Here is a 27,395-nt window from a genome sequence, read left to right as displayed (position 1 = left end):
CCTTGTATGCTTCATAAATATGGGGTGTCTTTGATTCACTTTTATTGACTCTTATAAATTTGCCTTATCCCTTGGTTCATCATGAAACGTTGTTGCTCTAGGGTATTAGTTAACCCTTCACAAACATATTTATACACCCATCTATGGACACTTCCCCACACCATCATCAATGTCATCTTGTCTCTTTATCTTTCTCCAGTGGATGTGAGACGTTCCACAATTTTATCAGCACATGTGTGTGACCAAAAGGGCCAGAGTGTTACTGTAAACAAAGCAGTGAAGCTGATAATTAGACCAGCAGGACACTGAAAGCTAAATTATATCAATGCTTTATTGATTATCAAATGGAATATTTTCAAAAACATAGTTTTTGTTTTAAGATCATTCTGAGTGTTGGACTGCAAAACTTTGGACAAACTTATCAGTGGATATTTTGCGAAAAGTACGACAAAAAGTCAAAATACTTCTCATGATTTTGATATTTTTTATAATATATATATAGTATTTTTTCTTAAAGATTAATTATTTAAATGCTATTAGTACTGCCTCTTCTTGGATTTGAAACCCAAGATGCATCTACGAAGCATGCATATTAGCAGATATATTTCCTGAGTGTGGTAATCCTGAAACTTGCGCTGTATAAAATCTACCTACTGCCTGCTAAAAGATTGAAGTAGTTCTCGCACAAGAAAAGTAACAGATAAAATGAACCATTGAATTCAATTGGAGTCAAACAGATTTCTTGTTCTTCTTTGTTAAACTGTCAGAGGGAGAAGAAAAAGATAGTTTTTCCCAATATAACTGTCGGAACTAAGGATCTGGTGAAATGTCCAAAATAAGCATTAATTGAGTGCTAAGGAATGAGTGTCAATTGGATCATCTTATTCTTACCATGGGTTTGAGTCACTGCAGTTGACTGAACTCTAAAGAGGGCGACACTACTGCATACATGCATTTGCTTGAATATTAAGCTTCGTGACCACAGATTTTGATTATCCAGCTTCAACCCGTGAATAACCACATGGACGAAGCTACATTATTTTCACTTGCAAGCAAGCTGAGTAATCAGCCTTGCAGCTGCTGTTGGTTCTTTAACTGATTACAATAATTTCACTTCCATCACACCCTCTGGATTTCATTCTACAATTTCTTCATTGCCTGAGTATGACCTTCCGTGTAAACACCCTGAAACTGGCCTTCTGACTTTCACCTGCTATGTGATCTCTTGCATTATTCCAACAATTTTAAACAATTTACCAGATAACTTTTTTCCCCACACTATTTATACTTCTGTATACATCAAAGTACATCTTTCAGGCATGCCAAAGTTTCCTCAGTTACATTCTTCGAGTTGTAAAGACCAAGGATCAATTTAGGTTTCTCCACTGCATAAATCTATTTTTTATGCCTCAGTACCAAAACTTTGCGGGATGTTTTGGTGCCCTATGACAAGACCGTTGAACGGTTTTCTCTGATTTGCTATATACTGCTTTGGCTGTGCAGTTCAATATTCTATTAGTTTGGTCAGTTGCTGTTCCCGGTATAATGAGAAATTCAATAAAAGCAGCACACAACAGGACCCTCAACAATATCGATGTACAGGGAAATCTTGGGGTCCAAGTCTGCAGCTGCCTGAATGTGTTTGCACCAGTTGACAGGGTGGCAAAGAAAGGGATATGGCATGTTTGAGTTCAAGAGTCAGGAAGTTGTGTTGCAGCTTTATAAAAACCTGGACTATTGCATTCAGTTTTGGTCACTCTGTTATAGGGAGGATGTGGAGGCTTTGAAGAGGATACAGAAAGTGTTTACCAGGATGCTGCCTCATGTGCTACAAGGAGAGATTGAACAAACTTGAGGGAGTGGCAGAGGCTTTGGTGTTTAAGATTGAGAGGCATTGATAGACAGCTGGTGTCTTTTTTTGCCGGATCAAAATGTCCAATACTAGAGGACACACATTTAGGGTGAGAGGGGCTTAATTTGAAGATGATATGCGGGGTATGTTTTCTGCAGAGAGTGTGGAGTGGAGAAAATGCTGTCAGGGGCGGTAATGGAAGCAAATAAAATAGTGGTGTTCAAGAGGCACTTAAATGTGCAGTGAATTGAGGGATGTGGACCTTGTGTAATTATGTGCTTAGCTACTAGTTCAATTAGTTAGCCACAATATCATGAGCTGCAGCATCTGTGGATGCAAAAGGAAAAAGCCAGCATTTCTGAATGAGACCCTGCACGGAACTAGGAGTAGGAAAAATAGTCATGATAAGTAGGTTGTTATAGAAGCTGGTAGGTGACAGGTGAAACCAAAGCAACTCGTGTTTGTGATGGGTGGAACCATATGGGGAGCAGATAATGGCACGCTGGAACCAGGTGAGGAGCTGATGTTGTTCCGAGCCTTTTCCAGCACCCATTGCCAGTTCTTACTCCACAACATAAATGACTGTATTAGTGCTGTCTCCCGTACTCGTGCAGAACTCATCCACTTTACCCTTGCGAATGTCTGGACTATCTCTGATATTCTTCCTTTTCTATTTCTGTCTCCATCTTGAAAAACAGACTTGCCACAACATCTTCTATAAATGCAATGACTCCCAGAGCTACCTCAACTCTCCCTCCTTCCATAAGGATACAATCGCTTTATCCTGATTTCTCGGTCTCCTCTGCATCCGTTTACAAGATTAGGCCTTCTGTTCCAGAGCTTCTGAAATGCCTAACATTTTCTGGAACCATTGCTTCCTCTCTGTTGAGGGAGCCCTAACACATTTCCTCCATCTCCAGCACGTCTGCTCTGACCACCTCATTTCCCTGTGCAACATTATTGTCCCACATTTACATCAGATCCAATGATCTCACCGCCAGTCATATCTTGTTCCCCACCCCCAGACTTCCAGATTTCCTCAGGGACCATGGCCTTTGGGACTCCCTGGTCCACACCTCCCTCCACATCCCCCGGCACTTTTACTTGCTACCAAAAGAGTTGGAACACTTTGTCACTTCCACCCTCTCTACCACCCAGGAACCTAAACACCCCTTGTAGATGGTGCAACATTTTTAACCCGGTCTGCATTCATACGGCTCCTCTGCATTAGTGAATCCATGCATGGATATGTAACCATTTTGCAGAACTCTGTCCATAATGGCCATTTTGAGCTTCCAGTTGCATGTCAGTTTAATTCTCCGTCCCACTCCCACACTGACTTGTCTGCCCTGGGTCTTCTCCATTCCCATGGAGAGGTCAAACACAAACTGGAAGAATAACATCTTGTATTCCAGTTAATTGGTTTACAGTCCAATAACATGAGTACTGAATTTTCCAATTCTGGGTATCCCACGCCCCCACATGCATGCACCTATTCACCTATTTTTTTCTTAATTTATTCATCCCTTCCATCTGGCACCACCCTGCTACCCACCCGTCTCTGTCCCAAACTTCCCTACATTTCCCCATTATTCCTCCTTCATCTGGTTCTGCTTATCAGCTACAGTCTCCACCCTAGCTCTCTACACACATGTTCAAAGTTCAAAGTACATTTATTATCAAAGTGTGTGTACACATTATACAACCTTACGATTTGTCTCCTTACAAGGCTGCCATGAAACCCCAATAGAATCCATTTAAAAGTACAAGTCTGTCGAACACCCAATGTACAGAGAGTGGAAAGAAAACAAATCGAGCAAACAATAAAGCAAGCTAACAGCAACATATTGCTACATACTGCCAATCTTTCCTGTTCTTCCCCCCCGCCCCCCAGTCCTAGAGCAGGGACTTGATCTAAAATGTCGACTTACATCTTTCACCTCCACAGGTGCTGCTTGATGCACTGAGCTCTTCCAGCATTTTGTTTAATTATAAAGATATAATGAGTCACTCACTGTCGTGTGTAACATCAGCCTGCAGTTAAGGCAAAGTAGTTTAAAAGTGATTTTTAAAAGGGGTTATTTGCTCTCTGAAGGGAGCTCTACCAAGGATCACATCACTCCATGTTCATTTTAAGAAAAATATCACAACAGCTCTCCCTTTGTTTGAATGTTCCAGCTTTCAAAAGGAATGGCTGACAAAAATAACCAGTATTTGGGAGTTGGTGCACGGACTAGTGTGGGTGAAATGAAAACTCAACTCCTTTGCGGTTCAAAATATCCTCCCAGTCCAGTTCCCTTGATCAGGCTGGTAATTCAACATATTTCAACAAATGTCAAATGAATATTAAACTCATGGCAAGATACACTGTACTCATAATTCCTCCTGACATGAGGATGCACAGTTGTACTGCTAAATCAGTAGAGTCCAAGACTTCAGAGTGCATACTGAATCTGCACTGTATCTCTTTTCTTTATGCTGAGATACCATACTCCAGGCAACCTCTGATGTGGATCCTGGCATCTGAAAATTGAATTCATCTATTTTTGCACTCTTTGAATTTCTAGCATACTGAATGATAGAAACAAAAGAAATAATAATTTTATGCATATTAAGTCAATAGACAATAGACAATAGGTGCAGGAGTAGGCCATTCGGCCCTTTGAGCCAGCACCGCCATTCACTGTGATCATGGCTGATCATCCACAATCAGTATCCAGTTCCTGCCTTATCCCCATAACCTTTGATTTTGCTATCTTTAAGAGCTCTATCCAACTCTTTTTTGAAAGCATCCAGAGATTTGGCCTCCACAGCCTTCTGGGGCAGAGCATTCCATACATCCACCACTCTCTGGGTGAAAAAGTTTTTCCTCAACTCCGTTCTGAGTCATCAGAACCTTAAAGGAACCTTTGTGACAGAATATTATTCACACCTTTGGATAGTTTCATATAGTTGTACCGTGGAGAGCATTCTGACAGGCTGCATCAATGTCTGGTATGGAGGGGCCGAAAGAAGCTGCAGAAGGTTGTAAATCTAGTCAGCTCCAACTTGGCTACTAGCCTTCAAAGTACCCAGGACACCTTCAGGGAGCGGTGTCTCAGAAAAGCAGCAGCCATTATTAAGGACCTCCAACACCCAGGGCATGCCCTTTTCTCACTGTTACCATCAGGTAGGAGGTACAGAAGCCTGAAGGCTATTCAGGAACAGCTTCTTCCCCTCTGATTCCTAAATGGGCATTGAATCTTTGGACACTACCTCACTTTTTTTTTAATATACAGTATTTCTGTTGCATATTATAAAAAATCTATTCAATATACATAATTGACTTGTTTATTTATTATTTTTAAAATAATTTATTATTTTCTCTGCTAGATTATGTATTGCATTGAACTGCTGCTGCTAAGTTATCAAATTTCACATCACATGCTGGTGATAATAAACCTGATTCTGATATACCTTCATAACAATATGGGGATGACACAGTTGCACAGTGGTTAGCATTATGCTATTATAGTGCTAGGGAGCAGGGTTCAGTTCCTACCGTTGTCTGTAAGGAGTCCACATGACGTACTGGTTAGTAGGTTTATTGGTCACATGGGAATGATTGGGTGGTGCTGGCTCATTGGGGCAGAATGGCCTGTTACTGTGCTGTATCTCTAAATTTAAAAAATTTAAAATATTTCTGCCAAATATCTGCCAAAATCATAACCAAATGCACCCAGAAAATTTAGGATCAAACTCACCAATGTTTCAGAACGTTGAACATTGTTTTTTTAAAAATGATTGCTTAATTCTTTCTTGGTTGGAAGGAGTTAATATTCCATTTTAATGTTGGCAGCCATCATCTCGATCCCATAAATTTTAAAACAGTAACTGAAGGAAACTTTTTGAATAGCAGACTTCCTTAATCGGGATTAGCTCTTGTAAAATGATTGGGGCACTAACAAAAGGCAATTAAAACAAAATTAATACAAAAGAAGTAGCCTCACTGCTCAAAGGCCACTTAAAATGTGAGCACGCTGAGCAGCTTGCAGCTGCATTTTCCACCCTGTCCTCTGAGTTTTACTGTCCAAGCATGATATTATGGATTTGCCATGACATCTGGCACTGATGTTAACTCGGACAGGCAGAAAGCAGACTTTTGTTTACTGTTAATTTAGATTAAAACGCACGTTGCATCCTGCATGAAACTATTCACAGCTAATGTCTGATATTCCTGAAATATTTAACCCTAATTGAAATGTGTTGTCGCCAGTTAGCAAGCGTTTGTGAAATCTCTCAGGGTAATGTATGCAAATCGGACGACGATTAGGGAATTCTCATGTAAAAACACCTATCTGTTACGTATAATCCACTGATATGCTAAACAAACTATTATGTGTATTAAACACACGAACTCAAGAAAATAGAAATAGACTGGACCGCCGGGCCCCGCCTCCTTTCAACCTGATCAATGCTGCCCTCAATTTCTCGTGTGTTAGATCCCCATAACCCCAAATTCCTCGATCTTTAAAATATTTATGCATCTCCACCTTAAATATATGTGTCTTCCACCCTCAAGGACTGGATTTCATTGATTCGCCAGTCACCGAAAGAAGAAATTTCCCTGCATCGCAGTCTTAAATGACGGCCAGTTTATGTTGTAACTATGCATTCTCCTACTACCAAAAAACATGCCAACTGGGTTAAACCGCTTGGATTCTTGTACGCTTGAATCAGTCGGCCCTATCCTACTCCCTATACTGTATTGTGCACTACTCATAACTGTGAGGTCAGATATAGACCAATAAATTGACGTTTTTGATTAAATAATTGATTGGATACCGCGCGAAGTTAGTTGCAGCTGTGTTTTTTCTTCAAACATATCCGTGTTGCAGCCGGTGTCGCTCGGGCGAGTGCTGAGTGAAGCGGATGCGACCTGAGTAAAGCGCTCAGTAATCAGTCCCGGTCTTTTCACGGAGCCGCTCATTGCGTGGCCGGTGTGTGGCCATTCCGAGCCTGCCAGAGCTCAGTGTTATCGCGACTCGTCCGATCTGCCCCGCCAGGCGCGACCAAGGCAGCGCCAGGGGTGCCCTCGTCACATCTACCTGTAGCAGTAGTCGGAGCCTCTCCATTCCCCATCTAGTGCAGTGTGTGTGTGATTCCACGTCGGCTTGGGACTGCCTGCGAGGCAGAGTAAGTGACTGGCGTGGCGTGTAGGCTGTTGGGTCGAGGGGGTGGGAAAGGCGACCTCCCCTTACGGAGGCTGTGGGCTGGGTGGGTGCATTTGTTCACGCCCGCCGGCTCCTGCCTGATGGCTGTACTTTGCTTTGCCTTTCCCACAGGGCGAGATCGAAGCGGACAGCGAGACGGTGTTCGAGTTGGCTGCGCACGTCCTGCAGGTAGGAGACCTAACGTTTACGGGCTGGCACCGGCACAAACTTGCCTGCCACAGCCGGCGCCCCACACTCCGGGGCAGCCCCTCCAGCAAGCGGCCGGGCACTCAGCTCCCTGCGGTCGGCCACCGACCGGGCTTTCTTCCGCTGCGCCGACTGCCTTCCCGTATAGCGAATTTTGTCACAGCTTCTGTAGTAACCTGGTATTTTGCCTTGTGAACGTCTCAAAACGGGGCAAGAATTGGCAGTGTCCACAGGAGACCCCTGCATCCTGATCCAGTGTCCTTTACAATCACTTGCAGTGTTACGGTTTACCTACAGACTGTTTATTTTAGAAGCTCGGTCGGCAACTGTGAAGTTTTCGTGTTAAGTTCTGTTGAGACACTGATTTTGCTATTTTTTCCAATTCCACAGGAAACGAAGGGCGATTACATCAGGTAAGAAACTATTGCAATGATTGTATTACATCTGATGTCAACAAGTTATGAGTTGAACATGTATTGTTTTGAAAACTTAGTTGGGCGTATTAAACTTGATTTTTTTTTGTTATTTCAGCCCATAGCCCCCTACATCAGTATTGCATTTGTGCCATTATTTTCCCATGTTAAATGTAGGCGGAAGCAATATGAGATTGTCCTGGATTCAGCCTGTTTCCTCTTTGTCAGACGAGGAACAATACAATCTCAGAACCGTAATGTATGCAGCAAGACGATCAAATTCATCAGCTGCTTGGTCTTTAAGCTCAATGTGCAGCTTTCTTTCGCAGCTGCCCTGCTGGGGCCTCGCCCTTCACACAGTTGACCTCCCGGTTACTGTGAGTCTTGTGTGACTTGAAACTGCTGGGCAAAGCTGCCTGCTATAATTTGTTAGCAAGTTTAACCTTGTGGGGGGGGGGGGAAGAGATCCCGGATATTTGTTTTATTTTAAAGCTGATTTAGAAATGTTTAAAGCTCTGGGAAGGAAAGAAAAGACCCATTAAGCCTGTAGTAATGCAAGTCGAGTAAGATATTCTTCTGAGGGATTGGCTATTAATGGGTCCTCAGGTGGCTGTAGAGGCCGATCCGGGATCCAGATATTCTGGTGCAGTGTGGGCAAGCGGTGACTGTGGTTAGTGGTTGGGGCTTTTGGTTATTCAGTCTCTCCGGATGCCCTTCATCCCATTAGCACGTGAAACTGTATTTCGTCGTGTTTTTTTTAGAAGTGCAACTTTGTATTTTAATTGTCATCCCCTTAGAATATTATTCTGGATATTTGATGTCAAACTAAAATAAGCACTGCACATATTTAATATAAGAAATTAAATGACTTTGCAACGTGACCTTTGAGGAACCAAAGGATTGTCACACACTGTTTGTAATAGAGTTTATAAATTGAATGGGCATTTGGTTCACAAGCTGCTTCAAGTTGTAAGTTGTTACGCAAACCAGCTGCAATTTTGAATTTTCTATAGAATTTAAACATGTGTTTTAAGTTTTATTGAAACATGATCGATTCTGAAAATTCAGGTTATTATTCAGAATTTGCTTCAATTTTTGGAGCTTTGCTTTAAGTGGCCAATCTCTTATTTCAAAGTACTTTCACCTGTAAGTCAGGAGATTGTTTGTTCATGTCCCATGCCAGATTTCCATCAATGAAAACTGACTCTCATACTGCACTGAGAGTTGAAGTTGGAGGAGATGCTAAAGTACAGTTGAAAGGTTTAATTGAGGCTTGTTGCACACTTGAGAGGATGTGAATGATCCTGTGACATTTGATTTGCAGAAAATCCAGGGGGTTATTCTCATTAATCTAACCAATAGTTCTCTTAAATTCAGCTTGATCCAACTATCCTGTTATTTTCACCATGGTTATGGGAGTTTACCGTGCACAAATTGGCTACTACTAACTCCCAAGGTTGTGAGCAACATAAAGTGAATATAAGCCAATTTCTATTGATAAAATGTGTCATCAGGATGTGTGGAGTTCGGAATATTCAAAGCACTACAAGATTAGGACATCGCTTTGTTCTGTAAGATTCTGCAATGGTTTGAAGTGAAATTAATAACTAGAAAGTGGGACATTTTCCAAGGAATTTTGTGACCAAAAGCCTCTGTTTAACAAGTTATCTGTTCTAGTCGACAGGCAAGTATTCACAGTGCTAATTGTGTGAATTAGGCAGGTATATTGTGGAAAACGGATTTATTTAAATACCCCTTTCTCCAGACAGTCAACACATTTTGTAGACTGTACAATAGCTTTTTTGCATAGGTAACATGTATTTGAACTATTATTACTATTTTTAAAAATATCTTGAGTATTTTTATTATTTGGTAATAATGCAAATCATAACATCAAAGTTTGCATGCCATACTCCCATGGTATGGATGTGGATTCATACACAACAGTTCAAAAATGAAGAATATCTTCTGGTTGATAGAACTTATAAACATACTGGCTTTACATGGAACCTTACAGCACAGCAGGGGTCCTTCGGCCCATGATGTTGGGCCAAATTTTAACCTACTCGGAGATCAACCTAACACTTCCCAACCTTCCATTAATGGTCTTGCTCTTCTCTCATCTTAGTACCTAAAAGTCTCTTGTATGTCTCTAAAGTATCTGCCTCTATCACCACCCCTGTCAGCATGTTCCACACACCCACCACACTCTGTGCAGGGAAATGAAAACCCTCTGACATTCCCCCCGTGCTTTCCTCTAATCACCTTGAAATGATTCCCTCACATATTAACCTTTTCCACCCTGGGGAAATGTGCTGGCTATTCACACTATCAATGCCTCTTATGGTCTTGTACAGGTCACTTCTCATCCTCCTATGGTCTGAAGAAAAAAGCCCCAGCTCAATAATTCCAGGAATTAAAAGGTTAACATGTGAAGAGCATTTGATGACTCCGGGCCTATACTTGCAGGAGTTTAGAAGAATGAGTAGGTATCTCACTGAAACCTACCAAATATGGAAAGGCATAGATATAGTGGATGTGAAGAGGATGTTTCCTATAGTGGGTGAATCTAAGACCAGAGGGCACAGCATCAGAATAGAGGGACATCCATTTAGAGCAGAGATGAGAAGGCATTTCTTTAGCCAGAGGGTAGTGAATCTGAAATTCATTGCTACAGATGACTGGAGGCCAAGTCATTGAGAATATTTAAAGCAGACATAGATGGGCTCTTTATTAGTCAGGTCATCAAAGGATATGGGTAGAAGCAGGAGAATGGGATTGAGAAGGATAATAAATCAGCCATAACGAAATGGTGGAGCTGACTCGATGGGCCAAATGACCTAATTCTGCTCTTGTATCTCATGGTTTTATCTTATGGCCTTAAGTCTTCTCTGCTCCCTCTTTTTAAAAAAAAAATCAAAATCCACATTTTTCCTGTAGTGAGGGGACCATTACTGAACGCAGTACTCTCAAGTATAGTCCATCCCATGATTTAAAGAGCTGCAACATTACCTCGCAGCTCTTGAACTCATCAGTCCCCTGACTAATGAAAGCCAACGCAACAGCACAACTTAATCACCTTATCAACATGTGTGGCAACTTCGACCTTCCAATGTGTATCACTTCACACTTTTCCATGTTGAACTCTTATCTGCCACTTTCAGCCCAGCTCTGCATTCTATCAATGTCCCTTTGTAACCTATAACAAGCTTCCGCACTATCACCAAGACCATGAACCTTCATGTCATCTGCACACTACTAACCCACCCTTCCACTTCCCCACCCAAATCATTTATAAAAATCACAATGAGCTAAGATCCCAGAACAGATACCTGTGGAATACCACTGGTTACCAATCTCCAGGTAGAATGTACTCCATCTACTGCCATCCTCTGGCTTCTGTAAGCAAGCCAGTTCTGAATCCACATCACCAAGTTTCCCTGAATCCTTTGCCTTCTGACTTTCTGTATAAGCCTACCATTGGAAACGTCGAAAATCCATATACACTACATCCACTGCTCTACCTTCAGTTTGATTTGTCACTTCCTTGAATAATTTGATCAGGCTTATGAGGCATGACCTGCCCCTTGCAAAGGTATGTGGACTAACTCTAATCAGCCTACACCTCTCCAAATGCTCGTAAATCTTGTCTCTAAGAATCCTCTTCAATAGTTTGCCCACTACTGAAGCAAGAGTCACTGGTCCATAATTTCCAGAGTTACCTTTCTTGAACAAAAGAGTAACGTTTGCCATCCTACAATCTTCTGATGCCACTCCTGTGGCTTATGAGGACACAAAGGCGCAACAGTTTTTTTACCTCACTTCCAGTCATGACCTGGGGTAGATCTCATATGGCTCACGGGACTTATCTATTGTAATGTCTTCAAAAAGTTTCAGCGCATCCTCTCTCTTAAACTCTTAAGTTCCAACATATCACCCTATTCCACACCATCCTCGTATTCATCAAGGTCCCTCTCCCTAGTTCTTGAAGGACCTTCTCTGACTCCAGACATGCCACTTTTATTCTTGATTAGTCCTACCCTCGCTCCAATCATCCTCCTGTTCTTCACATATGGTTAGAATGTCTTGGGGCTTTCTTTAACCCTACTTACCAAAGTCTTCTCATTTCCCTTCTAGCTCTCCTAAGTTTATTCTTCAGCTCCTCCTGTCTACCTTGTAAACCTCTAGAGCCCTGTCTGATCTTTCTTTCTTTCTTTTTTGGCTAGATGTTGCAAGATTCCATGGTTCCTGCACCCTACCATTTTTTCCCTGCTTTAATGGAACAAACCTATCCAGAACCCCATGCTAGTGCTCTCTAAACAACCTCCACATTTCTGTTGTGCATTTCTTTGATTACATCTGTTACTGATTCATGCTCCCAAGTTCCTGTCTTATCGCATCATAATTCACCCTCCCTCTATTAATACCATCTGCTCCTACCCAAGGCAATGGTAAAGGTTAGGGAGTTGTGATCACTGCGTCTGACCTACTCACTTACTAAGAGATCTATCACCTGACTAGGTTCATCGTCTCATACTAGATCCAGTATGATCTCTCCTCTAGTCGGACTTGACACACCTAACAAATTCTGCCCCAAGTAAACCTTTTGCACTAAAGAGGTGCCCGTGAAAGGGAAGATGAAGTTACCCATGACAACAGCCTGTTACTTTTGCTCCTTTCCAAAATCTGCCTCCAAGTCTGCTGTGTTGTTGGGGGGTTCTATATAATACTCCCAATGCAGTGATAGCTCCCTTACTGTTTCTGACTTAAACCCACACTGACTCAGAAGACAATCCCTCCACAACTTCTTCCCTTTCTAGATCTGTCATCCATGATACTACCCCTGATTAACGATGCCACTTCCCCCACTTTTTAATATCTTTACCTTTCTCCCTGTCCTTTTTGAAACCTCTAAATCCCAGATCATCTATAGTAGTAGCCATTCCTGCCCACCTGACAGCCGAGTTTCTAATGATCACAATGTCATAGTTCCATGGACTGATCCATGCTCCAACTCCATCAACCTTGTTTCTGAAATGTCTTGCATCCATCCATCTGACCGCATTTGTGCCTTTTCCATTGCCTTTCCTTCCTCACTGTCTCTCGGCAGGCTGCATCTACAATTACACCAATCGCTCCATCCTCTAACCTATCACTCTGGTTCCCATCCCTCTGTCATGCCAGTTTAAGCCCTTCCCAGGCTGTAGTAAACCTGCCCACAAGGATATTGGTTCCCTTCAGGTTCAGATGTAACCTGTACCCTTTTGTGCAAGTCATACCTTCATCCGAAGAGATCAAAGTCATTCACAAATCTGAAACCCTGCCGCTACACCAATTCTTCAGCCACACATTCATCTGCTGTATCATTCTACTCTTAACCTCACTGGTGGGTGGTACTGGCAACAGTCCAGGGATTACTAACCTTGATGTCCTGCTTTTCAGCTTCCTATCCAGCTCCCTGTTTTCACTCTGCAGGATGTCATCGCTGTTCGTTTCTGTGTCGTTGGTACAAATATGTACCGCAACTTCCTGCTGTTCATTCAACTTGCAGCTACTGTTGGGGGAATTCTTTCAAGTCCAAGGAAGCTCCTGTCTGTTCTCCTAATTATTGAATTCCCTATCACCACTGCTGTCCTCTTCTCCCCCTTCCATTCTGAGCCATGGAGCTTGGCTCAGTGCCAGAGACCTGATCGCTGTGGTTCTTCCCTGGTGGTCGCCCCCCCCCCCAAAAAAACAGTTTACTAGTTATTGAGGGCAACAGCTACAAGGGTACTCTACACTGTCAGCCTATCCCCTTTCTCTCTCTCCACAGTCACCCAGCTGTCTGCCTCTTGCAATTCAAGTATGACTGCATCCCTGTAGCTCCTATCTATGAACTCCTCATTCTCCCAAATAGGCCACCCACTACAGCTCCAGTTCCCTAACACAGTCTGTAAGGAATTGCACTGATGAACTTCTTGCGGATGTTGCATTCAGGAAGACTAAAGGTCTCCCAGATCTCCCACATCTTGCATGAGGAGCACACCACTTCCCTGGGATCCATTCTCACTACTCTAGATAGGCAGTTGTAAAGAAAGAAGCAAGCTTGACAGCAACCTCAAGCTAGTGCAGTCCCTCTCACCAAAGTCTTTTCAACAAAGCCTCAGTTCCTCACTCTAACCCTGTTCCGCTCCCACAAAAGCTACTCCTCTTAAAACCTAACTTTTTATTGGCCCTTGCCAAATGCCTAATAACTGTGACCCTGCTGAACCTCTCATCACGGTGCTAAGCAGTATTGCATCCATATTGTACTGTCTCAGTACTTTTATATTTGTGTGCTGTAGCACTTTTTATTCACAGTTATTTTGTAAATAACACTATTCTTTGCAGTTCTGGTCAGATGCTAAATGCATTTCATTGGCTTTGTATCTGTACTTGGCACAATGACAATAAAGTTGAATCTAATCTAATCTAACCCAAACAATCTCGAGCTCTGCATAAAGTCCTGAGAGACATCACTTGCTTTTTAAATCTGGCACTTGCCATAAGCAAGGTGTACATTATCTTGTACATTAGAGGTGTACAAGATGATGAGAGGCATTGATCTTGTGGATAGTCAGAGGCTTTTTCCCAGGGCTGAAATGGCTAGCACGAGAGGGCACAGTTTTAAGATGCTTGGAAGTAGGTAGAGAGGAGATGTCAGGGATAAGTTTTTTAACGCAAAGAGTGGTGAGTGTGTGAAATGGGCTGCCGGCAGCGGTGGTGGAGACAGAAATATGGGATCTTTTAAGAGTCGCCTGGATTGGTACACGGAGCTTAGAAAAATAGAGGGCTGTGGGTAAGGCTAGGTAGTGCTAAGGTAAGGACATGTTCAGCACAGCTTTATGGGCTGAAGGGCTTGTATTGTGCTGTAGGTTTTCTATGTTTCTAACAATGGCTTCCATCATCTCAAGTTGGGCAGCAGCTGAATCTTCAGTTTTAAGTTGCTAAGGTTTTCTTTTCTGATGCTTGAGGAAAATGGGAATTAAGATTAATTTCAGTGGATGGTATGTTTCCTCATCATTTCCTCATTTACTTAATCTATCCCATTGCCTTTACATATTTCTTTCCCTTACCTTAAATTCACTAATAATAGAAAATTGTTGTAAACCTGCAGCAGTACTGAAGCGTTAGCGGAAAGTAGTACATATCAATGATTACTTCAAGTAATGCCATTTATAGGAGGCAAAATGAGTCCTTGATATTTTTACCTGCAGTAGAGGTCAAACCATAAAAGCTGATTGATTTGTTATTAGTAGCATGTTGATTGAAGATTGTTTACCCAAATTCTTGACCAGATGGTGAGATGCTGCCATGGAAGGTCCAAAACAGCACGAGGCCATTCTGCTATTACCACCACGATAAATCAAAAACTCATAGGAAAATACAAGCCTGGTAGTTGGTTACACACTAGAAGACCTAAATGTCCACACTGAGCCTGGGAACACCGAGGATGGAAGCACGGCAATGAAGCCAGCATAGAAAATACAGTTGGGCTGGTATTGCAAATCAAGAAATTCTAATAATTTCACATGTACGATATAAATATGCATATGTGCCATGGATATGCTGTCACCCTTTGCATGGCATTTAAGCCCTATTTATAAATAATATATTAAGTGTGTCACTACTCCCCAGTGTCATTGAGGTGAGGTACAAGTGCATTCAGAATGTGGGTTTGTGGATTCTAGCCAGCTGTATTCTTTTTGAAATGCTCCCTGGATTCTTCTTTTTCCTTTCCCATTTGTTTTTCATTCTATCCTTTCTCAATTCCAGAGCTCAGTTGTACTACAAAGAAAACTTATGCTAAAAATGCAGGGTAAAGTTACTTAATTGTTGAAGGAAGTTCACAATTCTAGGAAGTAGTTATAAGGAGAGGAAGCAACTGTCATGAATGTCCTTGTACAAGACAGCTCACTGCACTGAGACGCAGAGACTGCAGATGCTGGAATCTAGAGCAACGTGCAAAATGCTGGAGGAACTCAGCGGATCAGACAGCTCCTCTAGAGAGAAATGGATGCTTGAAATTTCTGGTTGACCCCGTTCATCTGTCTCAAGGAAGGCCCTTGACCCAAAACATGTACTGTCCATTTCTCTTCAGAGATGCTGCTTGCCCCACAGAGTTTTTCCAGCATTTTGTGTGTAGCTCACGACATTGATAAACATATACCAGTGACTACAGGACAAGCCACCAACTGTCACAGAATGGGAGTTATTTTAGTGTTTTATAATTTTTAAAAAAATTAAATTATTGAAGGACTTATTTAGAAATGGAATGCACAAAAACAGACCCATCTGCAGATCATTGCCCTTAATGAGACTTGGGGCCCCTTTGCTGAGGTGACCATATATCCTGAGTTCTAATGTAGACTCTTGTGATACGAGTCTTTGTGTGAAAAATGAAACTCGAGCAAGAGTAGCTCACGTTCTCACCATCTTGGAAGGACATGAAATACCTGCAAAGAGTCTCCAGGCAGATGACAGAATACTGAAGCAAAAGTAAATGGAATGTGATTCACAGGCCAAATCAGATTGCCTGCATGGGACACTGCATGGGTTCACATTTCTTGGCTCTGTCTCCGAATATTAAGGAGTTATGGTCACTGTAGTGTATGTTATGAGCACCAAACAGTGTGGTCATGGGTGTCCAGCAACCCTTTAGTTATTGTGAGTATGGTGCACATTTTAAGAGCTATTGGATTTTCCTTACAGATAGTGTCTGTTAGTTCTTTTTTTGGAATCTGGACATTGCTGACCATGGCAACATCTATTGTCCCCATAGATAACTGTGAGAGAATGATTGGAAGCTTCTTGGTTAAATCACTGCATCCCTTCTTGTGAAGCTTCTTCCGCAGAGTTCTTGGGAAGGGAATGGTATGATTTAGCATGGGCAAGGGTATATTCCCATTTTGGGACAGTGCACAATCTGAAGGGGAAATTTGCAGTGGTGCTTGTGTTCCCATGTCCCTACTGGCATTGTGCTTTCCCGATGGAGAAACTTGTAGGCTTTGGAGCCGCTGTGTGAGCAACCTGATGAAGTAACTGCAGACCATTTTGCAGAAGGCACACGTTGTACGGTTGTGCATTGGTGGTGGGTGGAATAAATGTTTATGCCAGTGGATGAATTACTAAAAGGGGGCTGCTTAGCCCAGATGGTTCTAAACTTCACACGTGTTGTTGGAGTTGCACTTACCCAGTTAAGTGGCGAGTATTCCATGTTTGTGTGTACAGATGGTGCAAAGTCTTTGTGGTGTATCACTCACTGCAGATGCCCTGCTTCTGTACATAGCTACGTTTGTGTTTTAGCAAGTCTCTGGGCAATGGTGATCCCTAGGCTATTGATGGAGTAAATTGGCCAGAAGCAGGATTTTTTCCAGGACCATGGGTCTCCATTACTCCCACTGGAATATTGCCTGGTCCAACAATCTTTGCTACATCTTCCGTTCTGTGCAAGAGTCTTTTATGTATGGGTGCCTAAGACATTTGCACAGTAGTGTCTGTATTTGTCAATGTGGAGCGGAGAGCAACTTTGTAAATCTGGTGGGAGTAAAGGATGTTGGGAATGGTGAGGGTGGAGCCTGGAACAGGTGGCAGAGGAGGAGTGCCAGGGGCAGGTGGTGGCACGGGTGCAGACTCACCCAGCCCTGAGACATCAGGCAAGGTCATTTTTTATAGATCATCACTGAATGTCTCTCTGTTTCCCACTCCCTTCCCCTTTTGCCAACCACAGTTCACCTCTCCTTGTCTCATTCCCACCCTTAGTCCATAATAGGGACCCATATCAGAATCAGTTTTGTCATCACTCTCAAAAGTCATGAAATTTGTTTTTTGCAGCAGCAGAATAGCACAGTACATAAAATTACTACAGTACTGTGTAAAAGTCTTCGGCAAACTAGCACTATATATATGTGCCCAAGACTTTTGCACAGTACTGTACTTCTCTCAAACTCTTGTTGTCATGTGGAGTCAACAGAATTGGCTGGAAAATGGTTGCTATGATGATGGGGCTCCTGAAAGGAAGCTGATACCCCCTCCTGTCTGAACGTGATTGTAAATATTTCTGCAAGCTGATGGCATCTTTGTCGATAAGGATATTTTTAGGAGCGGCTACCAGCTGTCAGGAGTTGATTGTCACCACTGTTCTCAGCTGAATATGCCAGGACCGCAGAGCTTTGATCTGATCCATTGGCTGTGGGATTGTCGTGCATGCAGACGGCACCTTGGTTTTCACTATGCCTTGTTCTGCTCCTGACATCTTGCATTCCTTTTTGAGCTAGATTGATCCCTGGTGTCTGAGGGAGCATCGTGGATGTGCTGGACCATGAGACTGTGGTAGTGTAACTTTCTGGTGCTGCTAATGGTTTTCATCTCCACGTGGAAGTTCATTTTTGTGTTGTTTCACATCACTCTAAATCCGCATAGTTGCCACATAATATGATGGAGGGTAACCTAAGTATGAAGAAGGGACTATGCACTGGTCACATCTCCAGGTCATAGCACCTGTGTGTGATCATCCTTGTATATTAGCTCTCTGGATAAAATACAATCTCATTGACTATTGTAAGCAATCTCATTCCTTCTATCTTTCTTGGAATGTATCTGAAACCGTGTATGGAGAGGAAAGCATTGGGATAATGTGCATCTCGATGGAATTCTGAAGATGAAACTGTTTTGCGTACCAAATCATGCAAGTCCCCATTTTGGCAACCAATGAATTATACCAATTTTATCATTCAGAAATAGATGTCAACTAACTGCCATACTCCCAAGTTTTCACCCAACGACCCTTCCATTTGCACCATGCGGTTCTCAGTGCGTGAAGAATTGTAACACGCCTTTGGTAGGATGTTTCTCTGTCCATCGTGTGTGTACTTTGCACAGACAGAATCACAGAAACGTATAGCAGAGAAATGGACCTTTTCAGCTCCCCTTATCCAGACATCCACGATGTTTTGTACCATCGGCCCATTTGCCCATATTAGGCCCATCTTGCCACCACCTGTCCTGTCCAAGAACATGTCCAAATGCCTCTTAAATGTTATAATAATTGTATCCATCTTCACCACCTTCTCTGGCATTTTATTCCTATAACCACCACCCTTGGAAAAACATACCCCTGAGATCGCCTTTAAATTTCTCTCCTCTCAATTTAAACCCCCTGTTCTCTAGTTCTAGAGAACCCTCCTATGAAAAAGTTTCTATCTATCCTATCTCTGCCGCCCCTCCCCCTTTATAAACCTCTATAACGTCACCCCTGGGCCACCTGAGGGGGTAAAAATAACAGTTTGGCTTTTCTCTCTTCATAACGATGGCCCTCTATTCCAGCCAACATCCTGGTGAATCACTTAGTCACTCTTTCTATTGCTACCACACCTTCCTATTGTGTGGCTGCCAGAACTGCACACATTACTCTTTGGGGTCTAGATGATGGTTTTTACAGCTGCAACATGAAGTTCCATCTCTTCTGCCTAAGAAATCTAGCATCTCACTACCCTGCCCAACTGTTTTACCACTTTCAGAGACAATGGATTAGCAGCCTAAGGTCTCTCTGACAATATTGGTCCTAAGGTCCCTGTCATTTGCTTTATATGCCCTACCAGAACTTGGCTTCCCAAAGTCAATTACCTCACACTTGTAGGGATTAAATTCCATCTGCCACTGTTTTGCCAGTCTTTCCAGCTAATCAACACCCCACTGCATTCTTAAACAACCTTTGGTATCTGTGACTCCACAATTTTCATGCCATCTGCAAACTTAATTATCATCTAACCAACACTGTAACCCAAGTCATATAACAAAAACAACAAAGGTCTCAGCAGGTGGATGCTCCTCAGCTATTCTATCATGGTTGTACTTAAAGAAATTCTTGGCTAGATAACCTGTAATTTCTTGTATTTAAGAGAACACAGGACAAATTTATCCATCCGGTAATGGTCCATTATCAACAAAGTCCTGTTGCAAGTTTATCCTGTAAAACCGATGAGGCATTTCTTTTGCTGTTCAGGATGCTCAGGTAGTTTGCTGTGGAGTTGCAGCAAAAAGGGGGCAGTGTTTCAAAATGAAAAATTTGTTCTATAGTGACTCCTTCCCGAGTGTAATAGCGATTGGCTCGCAGAATGATTCATGTTTTGAGGTGTCTGATGATTTGCAGGCTAACCTGAATAGGTTCTTCCATTGTAGGGGTATCCAACCTGGGGTCCATGGGCTCCTTGGTTAATGGTAGGAGTCTATGGCATAAAAAAGGTTGGGAACCCTTGTTCCGTTGGAAGGGTGATGGCTTGCTGCTGTTTGACTGGTGAGAAGGGTCTGAAAAGTTTCCCAGCTTTTAATTATTCTTTCTATCCTTGAATGGAATGTGGATGTCTCTAGCAAGGCCAGACATTCCTTATGGCACCTGAACTGTGGAGCCAGTTGGGAGTCGGTCACAATCCGAATGGGTCTGGATTGTGTATGAACCAGATTAAATGCAGATGGCAAACTTCCTTCCAACGAGAGCCATTGGGTTAGGTTTGTGTGACAGTCTACTAGTTTTGTGGTCACTTATCATTTTATCCTAGATTTAGTGAAATTTAAACTTGAATCTCCAGATCAGTGGTTCTGACCCCTAAATGCAAAGACATACCAACTTTATACATCAACCTCTGGTGACCTTACCATAAATATGATTTGTGCCTATTCTGTAATCAGGTTAGAAGGATACTCTTTAGAGTTAGTACTCAGAGCTAGTTCCCTTAGTAACCTCAAGTGCAGCTCCTGCAGTTGTCTAATGATCTTGCGATTACCATCTTCTCAAAGGATCTGTGATCACTGTAGCTTAATAGGCCTACAGTAAACCCAATAATGTTGGCCATTTGAGAATGTTAAGCTGGGGCTTCTCGTGTACAGGGTTGTGATCACGTGTAAGTGATTTGTGTTGGTAACTGGTGGCTTTTGAATTTGTTCTTTTCACTGGCACTGCTGTGTTTCACCAATCTGGAAGGTGGAGGGAAATTATCTGAAAGGGAGATGAGACTCAAGAAGTTGGTTTACCTGGCTCTGAAATAGTTAAACTGAAAGTTGCGCTCAAATGATTAAGTCGCATCAGGACAGCAGGATTAAATTATGGGCAAAAATTAATTTCAATGAATTGCCAGTGTATAAAATTGAATCCCAATGAATTCTTCAGCAAGTCATTTCTACCTCTGTCCCCTGTTTTATCTTTCCAAATACATGCTGTCTGATGACCTGTTCAGTTTGCTCCTAAACCACTAAGTGTTACAGCTTCAAGCTGGCTGAAAAGAGATGCACAAGGGAGGCCCTAAGACACATTTACATTGTGCTTGAACCTGAGCTCATATATCAGAAAGTGACCTCTACATACCTCCGTTCCAATGCTCATCACAATTCAGCTCCACTATTGGTATGGTGAGACTGAATGCAGACCTATGGGACTAGTTTCAAAGTTTTCCTGACATTGTACTTGTAGATCCAGGCTTTCATTGGTTCCTGGAACCTGTGTTCCTTTGTACAGCAGAGTGAAGCAAACAAAGGCTTTTTGTGGTGTAAACAAGTGCAAAGTTGTGCCCTTACAGTGTGAAGTCATCTCTCGTTTTTAGTTTAAGAGTAAACATCTGCTTTATAGCATTTGTGGCCCACTGTCTCCATCAATTAGAAATTAGTTTAATGCCATCTATAAGTTGTATTAGTTTAAACAGTAGTGCTATATTGTTGTCTCTGGGCCAGAGTGTGTCTGAAATCATACAATTATTTTTTTTAAAAGCAGATCCATAGCACGTGGAACTACAATGGCTGTGCAAAAACCATTTTAAAGCAGAATCTCATTTTCAATTTTGTTTCTTACTATTTCTCTTCTCCCTGGTAAAACTAAAGCAATTTCATGATTTTGACTGATGTCCCAAGCTAATTTTCACTTTTGTGGCCTGAAAATATGGTGGTTTTTAATTCCAGCTATAGTATGTGTGTATGCTACTGCTTTAATCCTACCAAAAGGTTTTGGCCTAAAACGTCGACTGTACTCTTTTCCATAGATGCTGAGTTCCTCCAGCACTTTGTGTGTGTTGCTCAGATTTCCAACATCTGCAAATTTTCTCTTGTATGTGTGTATTTATATTTTTAATTTTATTGTTCCAGCTGTTTGCTCGTACGCAATATTAACAAACTTGTGCAGGCTTCTAAATTCTCAGTTATCATTTCTCCTCATTTTCTAAGCATTGAAATTTTGCAGCTGGAGACAGGAGTTCTGGAAAGCTGTGTGTTCAGAACTCTTTCTGTGCTGTCCTTGGAAGCAGAATTAGCGATGATCGCTGTCTGCAATGCCTACCTTCCAATCTGTGTAGCAGTCTCTGGGCACTTAGTTGAATATCACCATAGTTTCAATTTGCTATAATTTACCACTTATTTCTAGTAGTTTAAATATGCTTTTGCTTAGTTATAATGCAAGTATGCGTAAGTTTGTGGAAATTATAGGAATCTTTTTCAAAATACCTAAGAGGAAATGATTGTAAGGGAACCTATTTCTTGCAGCAGCAAGAAATGTCTTTACTGACTTGGGAATTCTAACTTTGACCTAGTTTAGAAGTGACATCTTATCATGTAAACTGTGCTTTTATGTAGGTTACACGAAGTAATCTAGGCTTCATTTGAATATTTTTCATATAAAAGGGGGATGAATATTCTCTGATAACTGAGCTTCTATGATTGAAATGTTTCCAGATTGATAACATGACCCATATTTATTGGGATGCTGTGCTTTTATATCAACACTTTGTTTTAATAAAAAGCATGTGCATGTTTTGAGTGTGGTCTGCAATGTCACTTGGCAGCATATGCTTCACATTACATGCATCATATCCATGCAGCACACATGATCATGTGTATTTGTCTCTCTGTCTCTACACAATGCAGTAAGTAACACTCATGCATTCATTCATGATGAGGAAGACAAATGGATGTTTGTGAAGAAAAAGAATGTCAGGATGTATATTGTATACATTTCTCTGACTAAATGTACCTATTGAAATGCAATGTTAGCATTCATTTTGAGAGGACTAGAATATAAAAGCAAGAATGTAATGTTGAGGCTTTATGAAGCACTGGTGAGGCCTCATTTGGTGTATTACGAGCAGTTTTGGACCCTTTATTGAGGAAAGGATGTGTTGACATTGGAGATGATTCAAAGGAGGTTCACAAAAATGATTCCAGGATTAAATGGCTTGTCATATGAAGGGTATTTGATGGATCTGGGCCTGTGTACACTGGAATTCACAACAATGAGGGGTGACAACTGAAACCTATCAAATGTTGAAAGGCCTTGGTATGATAGTGGGTGTGGAGCAACGTTCCGTCTGATTTGGAATGACCAGTGTTCGCAAAGATCTTGTGCTGTGCAATTTTTTGCCCAGTGAAACTGTATAATTTCTTAAATAAAAACAATATAAATAAGGCAGTTCTAAAATCTGCAGACAAATCTTCACAAACTTCATGTCAACGTTATCCGCATCAGAAACTGGAAAAGGAAATGTGATTGTTTACGATCATGAAATATAATTAACATGCCAATGAGGTAAAGGGTGACAACCTTTTGTGCGCAGTTTTAATTCCTTTGTACGCTAGTAGCAAAAGATGTGTGCGTGCACATACCATTGATGTGGAGAGGATGTTTCCAGTGGTGGGAGAGTCCAGGTTGGGAGGATACAGAATTAAGGGACATCTTTTTTAGAACAGAGGTGAGGAATTTCTTTAGCCAGAGGGTGTTGAATCTGTAGAATTTGTTGCCATTGGCGGCTGTGGGGGCCACGTCTTTATGTATATTTAAGGCAGAAGTTGATAGATTCTTGATTGGTCAGGGCATGAAGGAATATGAGCAGAATGCAGGAGATTGGGGCTGAGAGGGGAAATCGAACAGCCATGATGAGATGGTGGAGCAGACCTAGGGGGTCAAATAGCCTAATTCTGCTTCTATATCTGGTCTTACACCAATCATGTCAGCAAATGACCACGTCCAACAAAAGTGAAATCTCCAGCCTACCCCATGAAGTTCACTCTTTTTGCTATACCCATGCTACCAATGCCTATGTAACTCACTCGTCCCCTCTTCCCCCCCCCCTCACAAAACTTCAACATCCTGTGGTCGTGATGACCAGGAACTCAGTTGTCTTCACCCATTTAAATACCGTGGGCCAAAGAGCATCGAGATTTTCAGGATTAAGTGGCACACCAAGTCCTTGTGCTATTCCCAGGATATAAGTGTAGGGTGTGATGGAATACTTAGCACTTGTCTAGATGGTTGTAATTCAAACTACGTGAAAACTAAAATTTCAGGAAAAAGTATCCTCCTTTATTGGCCACCCTTCCACCATTTTATTTATGCTCTCCATCATTGGTGCATTTTAGCAACAATGTGTACTATCATCATAATTACAGTAATATATTAAGGCTTCTTCACGACACCTTTCTAATTCATTATGTCTACCACCTAGAAAAATAGGAATAGCCACATCCCCCAGGTCGCACACCACCCTGACTTGTAAATATATTAGTCTTTTATCATTATTTAGGCAAAATCTACTTATTGTTGAAATTTATTGTTTATATTTTAACACCATTCTCGCGCCTTCTCCCTATACACCTTAACCACATTACCAATCAATTTCTGTGCTGAAATATCTATGATTTGATGATTTTAAAAAATTTGAGCTCCATTTCTGTGGCCCTATCTTCACAAAGTGACAGAGTCATTCTCCTGAGAGGGATGGATATTCCACTGGAGAACTTGAAGCATAGTACTTCAGCTTTTTAACTAAAGCTGACAAATGACCTTGGAGTGAAGAGGTAGGGGCTGCAGATGCAGCTGAATCCCTTAACGTTGTAAGAAATATTATAAGACGATAACACTGCATTTCACAAAAAGCTGTATTTTATTGCACAAGCATGGAGAGGATGACGGAGATTATATGACACCCATCACTGAAAGCTCACAACCAAGTCCTCCAGAGACAAAGGAAGCTGATATGAAAGTGATTTCAATTGAAATAAATGAAAGGGTTAGCATATAGTTACATATTAATTTTGAATTTTTGCTTAAAATAAAAGCATGTTGATTTCTCAAAAGTGATTGTTATTGCATCCAGTATGTGAAAATCGCAGCCTGGAATATAGACACAGCCTATAAATGATAACATTGCACTGCATAAGTAAATCTTTTTTAATCAAGCGTAATGCAAGTGAGAGATCAGAGGTCGTTTCAATGCATTTTTTGTGTACCACTAGTCAAATAAAATAACAGCATCAAAACTATGAAGTAATGAGTCTGATCTCTTTTGACCTTGCCCTCTGTGATAGCTATTTCCAGTCTTCCAAATCAACAATTTCATTAGTATCTACCATTTACAGTGAAATGCAAATTGCTGTCATATAACTTTAATCTCATGCAATTCCTTATAATAGGTAACTAGTAATTCAGTGAACTTTAATTCAGGTTGAAGATGGTTTCAAAATTTGTTGATTAGTATATATGCATTCATAAGCTTATATTTAGTCTGAATTTTTCAAAGTTTGAAATTTTACACGCTGGCACATTTCACAGGGCTAGTGGCAATATAAATTTCTGGATGGAGGAGAGCAGCTGATTGCCAGGAATGTGCAAACCAGATTGTAAGGACATGTTGTCACCTTAGCGCCCGCTGTTGTGTTGTTACTTTCCTTTTGGCAAAATGGGAGGGGGTGGGGGGGGGGGGAGAGTCTGTTTATCTGCCACTAGCAGCAATCTGTATGGGATTACTGTACAAAGCATTTAGATTTTCTGGCCTTTTTGTACCAGCCGAATATTGCCTTGTTCTGTTAATATTTTTCTGAGTTCACAGGTCCCCAGCTGAACACACACATGGGTAATTCCTTGGTCAGTGCACAAACTTGTCACCAATCATTTTTCAAATTTAAAAACATTGTAATTATTAGGTCAGAGCAGAATAAGGACAAGGGGGCTAATGGAATAAATAACTTATTGTTCACTTTGACAATTGAAAAGTTGGCACCTGTTGATGAAGGTTTCCCTTAAAACATCAGTTAAATTGTTCTTTTCATTGAACTTCCTCCTCACTCAGTGAGTTCTGCTTGTGCTTATGTGTGCTTATTATGTAAAAAAAGGCATTTAATCAGATCACCAGCAGTTTTTTTTATATGGAGACAGCCGTGTCTCCTTCATGCCTGACCTGGTGCTTGAGCATACAGAAATTAAATAAACTTTGATATTTGGCCGCCTTTATTTCCTGGTTGCACAATAGCTGAATCTAATGCATTGATCTATGATTAAGAACTATTGCCCACAGTATTTCCGGCAGGATAAAGGGAAGGCTGTCATTTAACAGCAGAATACCGAGCAGACTGTGAATCACCCGTGAAAGGAGGTGACAATCCTGACAGATTGGTGAGAGACAGCAATAAACAGGCTGGAGGCCAAAGGCTTCCTTGAAGTCTCCTACTTCACCCTAACCCACAGTAGGGTAGATAAAAATGCTGCTCTCTTGGAGCCAGAAGTTCTGGCTTTTATTTTTATTATTTGTTTTCTGAGCCTTAGGAAGCCCATCTCGCAGTGGTGAAATCCAAATCTGGCTTTCATTTGCATTGGAAAATAGAAACATAATGAAGTGGTAAACCTGTCCAAAATGGGATGGTCTCCTGATGCACAGCTCTACATAGAGCAAATACATAGAAGTGTAAACAGAAAGTTAATTTTCCTGGCTGTGGCAACATCCAAGTCAGATCACATTTTAAACTAGTGAAGGTTTCAAGAATTTTACAAAGGTTTCAATTCAACCGTTCATATTAAATACATAATTTTAGTCATGGCTAATGATTTGTTGTTTTAAAGGAACCATAGGTGCAAACTGTTTGTAAGAGAAAGATCTGTGCAAGGAAGAAAAGGGAGACTTTTGCTTGCTTAAACTAACTATTGAATACTGCTTCACCAACTTTGGATGACTGCATTAGAAACTTGTACTGTAATAGGCAGAAAAAAATCTCATTTCACACTTCTGAAAAGCAACAACCTGCAGACATTAGAAATTTGGGGGGAAAACATGTTTTTCTCACCCCCCCCCCCCTTCAGTTTAAAAGCAGACTTAGTTTTCATCTTTTCCTAGTTCTGGTGAAGGGCCATTGACACTGGTCTTTGCAAATGCTATATAACCTGTTTTCTGTCTGCAGCACTTATTCACATTTGCTGTGATGAATAAATACCTCATAACTTCAGTGTAGAAGATGTTTAGTAGGTAGCGCAATGTTTATGTAAATGCTGATAAACAAGGCTTTACCAAAATTGAAAATTTCCTCTGAAACCAAATCCCTCTGGCATCTTGGTTATAGTCAAGTGACTATTACTATAGTCACTCCCCGTAAAATGTCATGAGCTCAAATTATTTGATTGAAAAGTACCTAAATATGAAGTGCGTAGTTATTCTTTTTGTAACATCCTTAAGATATTTAGTTTCTCATATACAGTGGCATGCAAAAGTTTGGGCAGCCCTGGTCAAAATTTCTGTTACTGTGAATAGTTAAGTGAGTAGAAGATGAACTGATCTCCAAAAGTCAAAGTTAAAAATGAAATATTTTTTCAACATTTTAAGGAAGATTAGTGTATTATTTTTGTTAGGTACCCTAAGAGATTTGAGCTCTCAGATAACTTTTACCAAGGTCTCAGACCTTAATTAGCTTGTT

General features: G+C 41.3%; 1 protein-coding gene across 3 annotated transcripts in view; it reads left to right on the top strand.

Moving 5' to 3' along the window:
- Positions 1–27,395, top strand: part of LOC140211098 (FERM domain-containing protein 4B-like) — a 342,398-nt gene that overhangs the window by 240,275 nt on the left and 74,728 nt on the right. For all 3 annotated transcript variants that reach the window (XM_072280548.1, XM_072280549.1, XM_072280547.1), the window contains exons 6-7: positions 7,177–7,233; positions 7,642–7,664. In XM_072280548.1, the coding sequence (XP_072136649.1) occupies positions 7,177–7,233; positions 7,642–7,664 (80 nt within the window). The remainder of the gene's footprint in view (positions 1–7,176; positions 7,234–7,641; positions 7,665–27,395) is intronic.

Source organism: Mobula birostris, chromosome 16 (genome assembly GCF_030028105.1).
Source record: "Mobula birostris isolate sMobBir1 chromosome 16, sMobBir1.hap1, whole genome shotgun sequence".
NCBI lineage: Eukaryota > Metazoa > Chordata > Chondrichthyes > Myliobatiformes > Myliobatidae > Mobula > Mobula birostris.
This window is presented reverse-complemented; position numbering and strand designations above follow the sequence as displayed.